The 7377-nt window shown below is 47.2% G+C and overlaps 1 protein-coding gene across 1 annotated transcript; it reads left to right on the top strand.

Annotated features, from left to right (window-relative positions):
- Positions 1-3198: 3198 nt before the first annotated feature.
- LOC148039057 (aspartyl protease 25-like) lies at positions 3199-5034 on the top strand. The gene has a single exon (XM_087674943.1). It carries the CDS (start codon positions 3458-3460, stop codon positions 4937-4939), a length of 1482 nt encoding a protein of 493 aa, XP_087531069.1. The 5' UTR covers positions 3199-3457; the 3' UTR covers positions 4940-5034.
- The last annotated feature ends 2343 nt before the right edge of the window (positions 5035-7377 follow it).

Here is a 7377-nt window from a genome sequence, read left to right on the forward strand (position 1 = left end):
TAGGGCTCTTGCTTATGGGGGAAGGTCAAAAGGAAAGGCACCTTGAATGGGAGTTGTATATGTGGGGAGGAGGAAACACTTAAGCATCCTTACTATTAGTTAAGAGGAGGTCGGGGGATGTTGCCACGTGGCAGCCCCGACCTCCCCTTGACTTATCGCGGGGGTGCCACGCGTCCGACACCCCCTTGCCGCGAAAAGGGCGCTGAGCTCCCGCGTCCACCTGCGCCCCCACCTCCTCGAGTTGCGTCCCTCGGCTGACGATCCTCCACCTTGAGCTGCACGGTGACCTGACGATCATCTCGAGCCTCCACCTCCTCGAGCTGCATCCCTCAGCCAACGACCCTCCACCTCAAGCCAGCTCTATATAAAGAGTAGGTTCGACGATCATATGCTCCGATGATGGAGGCGAAGTTGAATTGCGAGGTGGAGCTCCGGCACTCACAGGCAGAGATGGAGCGCCTGCGGGCCAGTAAGCTGGCGCCAACGGTGATCCAGAATGAGGTGACGGTGCAAGAGGCGCAGGGGGCACTGTTTCAGCGCCAGCGTGCCGCCGACGTGAAGCTCTTCGAGAAGCAGGAGGAGCAGGCCAAGGGTTCAGCGGTCCTCTCGCTCCTCCTTGGGCATGCCAGGCTTGGAAGGTAGGTGGCAGAACTCTTCACAGTCGCCGAGCACCTGGTTTATGTGGCGATCGAAGGCCATGAATTTGCCCACGATCTACCAACCGTCTTGGATCGTGACCCGCGAAGCCTCAGCAAACTCCTTTGCTGTCGAGCAGTTACTCCGTCAGGATAACACTCTGCCTTCCATAGGCCACAGATCCAACATCTTCACCCTGGTTCCTCCGTTGATTCGTCCATTCGTCTACCTCTCGCCTTCAACTTCCGGTTGTGCACCTAATCGGTGAGAAGAGTCAATTACGTGATCATATAAGGCCTCTCGCCTTTCCACTATCTCATCCTTCCTAAAACTGATCTCTCCCTCATTAATCGTCCTCTGCAACATAGACCACACTACTGCATGTATTTCTTTAATGAGGAGAAATGCATGCATTGCCACTTGGCATTAAGCGTTTCACCTATGAAGCACCATGGAATGGGGTGCCTTTAAGATCATCGATTTAATCATTTTAAGCTTTAAAGGCCAATTTGGTTGGCGTGAGCGTTTTTTTCTGTGTATAAATGTTCCATTGATATCTCTGATCTCCTCTCGCTCACACATCCAATCTTGCGAACGTTACCAAATTCCACCATCGAGAGTTTTAATTTTGCTTTTATTATGGATTATCGAGAAGTACTCCTGCACTCACTAGCATCGCAAGCGCAAGCATGCAACCAACACTGAGCATTGTCACATTCGCCATGTCATTGCATGTGCGTTCAAAAGATGACTTTCTTGAATGAGGACATTTGTGTACTCTGTTACTTTCCAATGCAATGTTTGACAAGTTTCTTTATTTGAAATTTGACCTCAAATGATTCCTCATGAATGTACACCTCAATGTGCCATCTAATTCCTCCCACATCAACAAACAATTCATGTTTATATAAGCCTACATGCAATGTGTCTTCTACATTCACACACATGTACTTTGGGCCATGTTAACAACTAGCCAGAAAGGTCTTCAAAGACACCATCTACTCTCTACCTTGGTAGAAATTGTTGGTTTTAACTAGGTAGTGAATTACATGCCCCAAAGTACTACTACTCTAAGTAATATTTCATTTACAACCATATGATAACTATGAAGGTGTAATGTTCACATCACTCGAGGTGGATCAATATCATTGCATGAGGCTCAGTCTCTTCATAGAATTAACTTCTTCATGACTTTTTTCGTCCATTATTGAGTGCTTCTCTTTTACAAGTTGAGCTTAAAGGGTGGTGGACCCTCAATGTGTTCAATTGCAAGGCTTGAGAAACTTTGTTGTAGATTTCCCTTAATTACGCAAGGTGCCCTCCCCAATTGGCCAACGTACATGCCATCCTAATATACGTGCCTTAAAGTCAAGAAGTCTAAGCACTAAGTAACAAGCCTACACTCCAACAAAATGGAAGCATAGATGTGATAGATAGTGCACATTTGCAAGTACACTTACTAGCAAGTTAGTAGTGCATCAAAAGTCACAACCAATGTAAAAGCAATTGTGTGCATTTAAACATGCATGTACATTTAAACATGCATTTGTATTAAATGCACTTATAAGTGCAACTATAATCACAAAGCTTTTGAAAATATCATCTCATTCAATTTAGACATTTCTTTCCAATAGGAGAAGATGAGAGGAGACAAAAAGACATAATAGAACACCTTTAGCATATATATATATCTACACTATTAGTTAAGGAGAGGTGGGGGACGGGTGCCACGTGGCAGCCCCCCACTTCCCCCACAAAAAAAAAAGAGAACGCGGGGGTGGGTGACACGTATCCAGCACCCGCCCCCCCTCCCCCGCAAAAAATCGTGCCCGCCCCGACGCGAAGCGCCGCGGCGAGTCTAGTCGCGGAGCGCCTAGTTTCCTATGGGGTGGATGTTTGGCTAGAGCATTTTGGTAGGATGTGGTAAGGAACTTGGGGAGTTGTGGTAATAAACAAGAAATTATGCAACTTTGTATGCTTGGATTACATATTAATATAAAATGCAACCTTGTTTGGATACCAAGTGACACACATTTTTGCCCTTCAAGGTATTTGGAATGCTAGGACAAAAGGAGCTCTCGAAGGAGAAAACTTGGTGGAATGGGAAAGTGTGATCTCGAAAGTAAAATGGTATAATATCGAGAAGTGGCCAAAAGCCTAGCTTCATTTGGCTAATTTCTAACACGTCTTGTGAAAGAGAAATTGATTAAAGTCACATGACACACATCTTTAGGCGTCTAATACCGAAAGAGATTTGTTTCCTAATACTCGTGACGTCCTTTGCGTCTTTAAGAAACTCTATTCACTAGGCATTATTGTTATTCCAACCTCCAGGCTCCAACCATCTTGTTATGCAAACGTGGAGTAAAAATCACGACACGAGTGAGCTTCCTCAATTAGCCGTCATCATGGTTTGCTGACTTAGTGACAAGTGTGTCACTGTGAGTCTGTGAGCCCGCATGTGACTCTGTGAGTGCTGTAATGAGGAGACGTAACTGTCACGTAAGGCACGGTGACAATAACTCGATTGGAATTCCTTTTTAGGCAATGTCAGGTCGTGAGTTCTGTGCTTTATTCATAGTTCACCAAACACGCAAGCAAACCGACCTTCTGGACCCTGGTCATACACGGCGTCAGAGAGAGACTCCAGACTCCAGAGGCCAGACGCAAAAGGCCGATAGACGCAGTTTTCCTTGGTGGCTTCGTCTTGAGTCGAGAAGAGGAAGAAGGGCAGATTCCGTGTAGAATACAAGAGAGTCCCTTTTCTTTCTTTTTTTCATGTGGTACACAGACAGAAGTTCCTCATTCGCTATTGAACAGAATGTGTAGTTTCCGCTCGTTCATGAGCTTCATCTTCTTAGCTTTAGTGGTGCTGTTTTCTTCATTAATAGCAAGCTCGCATTCTCAGTCGTCGTCTTCTTCTTCGACTAGTTCGTTTTCCTCCGTGAGCATTCGATTGGTTCACAGAGATGCGCCTCGCTCTGTGCTTAAGAGCCCCTCCGTGGACGCAAACAGGCAGAGCCTACCCGCCGATATGCCATTGAAGGAGTTGCTGGTGACAGGAAGGGCAATGAGGGAGAGAGCAAGGGCAAGGAGGGGGAGGAAGAGGGGATCGGGAGGAGTGGCAGAAAGGTTTTCATATCTAGGGGAGAGTGTGGGGGACTTCTACGTGACGATGGGCGTCGGGAGTCCGCCACAGAAGCTGGTATTCATAATGGACACAGGGAGCGAGCTCACGTGGACGCAATGCAGGCCGTGCAAGGTGTGCAGCCAGAAGGGGGGAGGGCCGTCGTTCCAGTACGGCAAGTCGGCGACGTACCGGAGGGTGCCGTGCGCGTCGCCGCTGTGCACGCAGAGCCTAGGCTTCATAGGGGGGGTGTGCAGCAACGCGACGGCGGCGGGGTCGGGTCCGTCGACCTGCGTGTTCCAGCTGCAGTACGGCGACAGGTCGGAGGACGAGGGCTACATCTCCGTCGACGCCTTCCGCGTCGGCATGAGTGGCGGGGGGAAATCCGTCGAGCGTCGGCTCGTGTTCGGCTGCGCGGTGGTGGAAGTGGACGCCCTGCCGTTACCGAACTCCGGCATCGCAGGCCTCAACGCGGGGCCCTTCTCGTTTGCGTCGCAGCTGCTGCAAGGCGCGCGCTACAAGAAGCTGTCGTACTGCCTGCCGGACCGGCTCACGGCCCTCAACTCCACGGGGCCCCTCCTCTTCGGCGACTACCCCCCTCCGTCGCCCGCCCTCCGTTACACTCCTCTCGTGCCCCCCTATTCCCCGATGGGGGCTCTCTACTACTACGTCGGCGTCTCCGGCGTGAGCGTCGGCGCCTCCCGACTTAACATCTCCCCTGTCTACCTCGCTGGCGACCCGACCACCGGCGTGGGCGGCACCGTCCTGGACTCGGGCACCGCCATCACACATCTCGTGCATCCGGTCTACGACGCCGTGGTGCGGGCCATGGCGCGGCAGACACGACACATGCGCCCCTTCGCGGTCTCGCCGAGCCTGGGCCTGGACCTCTGCTACAACGTCTCCGCGGACGCGGCGGACCTGCCCCGCGTGCCGGCCGTCACCTTCCACCTGCTGGGGGGGGTCGACCTGGTGCTGGACTACCGCAGCGTCCTGTTCGCGGCGGAGCTGGTGGACGACATCCTGGTGGTGTGCCTGGCCTTCGCGGACTCTGGCTCCACCCAAGTCGGCTCCCTCAATATCATCGGGAACTACCAGCAGCAGAATTATTGGGTGGAGTACGATCTCCAGAACTCCCGCGTTGGCCTTGCCAAAGCCAATTGCGCCCAGTTCTGAGATCAATCAGGAATTGATTTATTATCCATCCATACCGCTGTTTTATCGATTGTTGTCTCTCTCGAAATTCCTCAACGATCTTATCTTATGATCTCATGAGTGTTTTCCACGACTCTCTCTGATGTGTGGACGACAGCCAACTTCATAACGGTCTCGGGTGTGCATGTTGACGTACTGTCTGTCGGATCTCTTTTCACGCGTTATAACCTATGTTTACGAACGTTTGTCTAGACTGTGGATTTGATGGGCTGCACATCTTGAAAGAAAGTTAACGTCCCGACTCCCAGTGCTCACCATGGTTAAATAATTTATTTACTGTGCACTGCCAATTTGCGAAAGCTGGTTTTTGGGAGGGGCAATATTCCCTCGTGTGCCAAAGGTGATCTTTTGGGAGGGAGTTCCGTGCCATCATGACGGTGGACCCTTCAGTCTTACCTGGAGGCTGGAACAGCGAGTCCCAGCATTAAAATTCAATGGAATGTTGTAACTCCATTGAAAAGCATTTGAGCAAATCCATGGGTGTTCTATTTATAAAACTATGTTTATTGCCATTGTCCACTAAAATGAAAACATCCTTGCCATTGGTTTTCTATTGAATGTGAAGTGTGCTAGGTCTCCTATTGCCTATCCATGCATCCATATATATGGAGAAAATGGAAGTGGCAGCATATGAGGGTATAGTACAAGCAATCCCACTAAGATCACAAGGCAAAAGTCCACTAGTGAAAAGGGAAACCATTAGATAGGTCACATAATCGCTCTTGCTCAAGATCTTCCTCATACTCACCATTTTCACTACGTATCATGTCACCCATAGCATTTGAATCTTCATCCTTATTTCCCCAACCTTCCATGACTTTCATGCTATGAACCTAAACCTTGGTTGTCTTATAATGGCATTTAGAGGCATGGTCTTGTCCCCACACTTGAAACTTAAGCCCTTTTCCTTTCTTTCTATAACTACATTCATCAATCTAAACTTCTAACTAGTTTGTCCACCCTAGGTTGTGAGGCATTTCTTGGCCTATTTTTAGCATGCTTACTTTTTTCCCTTGTGTTGAATGATGTCCCAAAACTGGCTTGTTTTCTTTCAACATTAAATGTCGGGAAGTAGGGATTTTTGGGATGGTATTGCACATGTTACTTCCTCGATCAATTCCACTATATTGGCCCTGCCTTATTGGTGCATCCAAAACCTTGTTGCAAATTATCATTCTTGCGGTACTCATGTGCATATCTTTTAGCCAATTCTATTGCATCAAACGATGTGGAGGGTTTTTAAGTCATTACATAATCAAAGAGGCTTAGTTCTAGCCCATAAATGCACTTATGTAACTTTGCATCATTACTAATGTTTTCAACATACATTGTCAAGTTCATAGATTGATTTGAGTACTTCCTTTTCATCTTCTAGCCAACTACTAGAGACAAATATACTTGCACCATTTGCAAATTGCTATGGACTTCTCTTAGCTACATATGGATCTTCATTGGAGGTTAAAGGTTATTACTTCGAAAAGTAGGTGGTAGATATCCATGGATTTACTCTAAAGTCCGGTGCATCCACTTGTTTCACGCCCTTGTTTGTATGTTGTTCCACACATACATCTCTGGCTTACCTTTAAGCCTAATTTTTGGGCAACCATTAAGTTGTAAATATTTTTGTCTTCTTTAATACAATACTAGCTTTGCGCATGTGGAACGCCAGGTCGCTTTGCTTGAAGCCACCACGAAAAGTCCTGCAATACGCTCAACAATCCATTTCTCCTATTTTTTCTCTATTTTTAATTTTTTAAATTCTCTCTTTTCATTCTCTTTAAAAAAAATTCTTCTCTCTTTCTTTTAGATTTGATATTTCCCCTCTTTAATTCTCTCTCTACGTTCATACTCTCTTTTCTTCTTTTTTTTCTTGCTCTCTCTCTCTCTCTCTCTCTCTCTCTCTCTCTCTCTCCTTTTCTTCTCTCCCTGCTTCTCTCTCTCTCTCTCTCTCTCTCTCTCTCTCTCTCTCTCTCTCTCTCTCTCTCTCTCTATTCTCATTTTCTTTTCTATTCTCTCTTTTAAATTTTACCTTTCATCTCTTTATAATTCTCTCTCTTCACATTCTCTCTCTCCTCCTCCTCTCTCTCCCCTCTCAAAGTATGTACACCAATTTGTAAGTGGAAAGTGCTTTGAAAACTCTTTGTTCCTCCAAAGAAAAGCTCCATATATAAAACACCAACCATTTCTATAGATCATTAGGCAGATGGTCAAGTATTTCTTTGATAGAGGGATTGAAATATCTCCTCATGCCATGTCCAAAGGACCTTGCATGAATGTGAGCATCCTTCTCATGACCTATTGAAGCCTTAAATATCTCCATAAAATTGCCATCCACCCTATTTGAGCTTCACCATTATCAATCCTTGACAATAACTCCACGACGTCATGTTGTAAGCTAG

This window comes from Lygodium microphyllum, chromosome 3 (assembly GCF_053477565.2).
Source record: "Lygodium microphyllum isolate KBCC chromosome 3, Lygodium_microphyllum_v1.1.10, whole genome shotgun sequence".
Classification (NCBI taxonomy): Eukaryota; Viridiplantae; Streptophyta; class Polypodiopsida; order Schizaeales; family Lygodiaceae; genus Lygodium; species Lygodium microphyllum.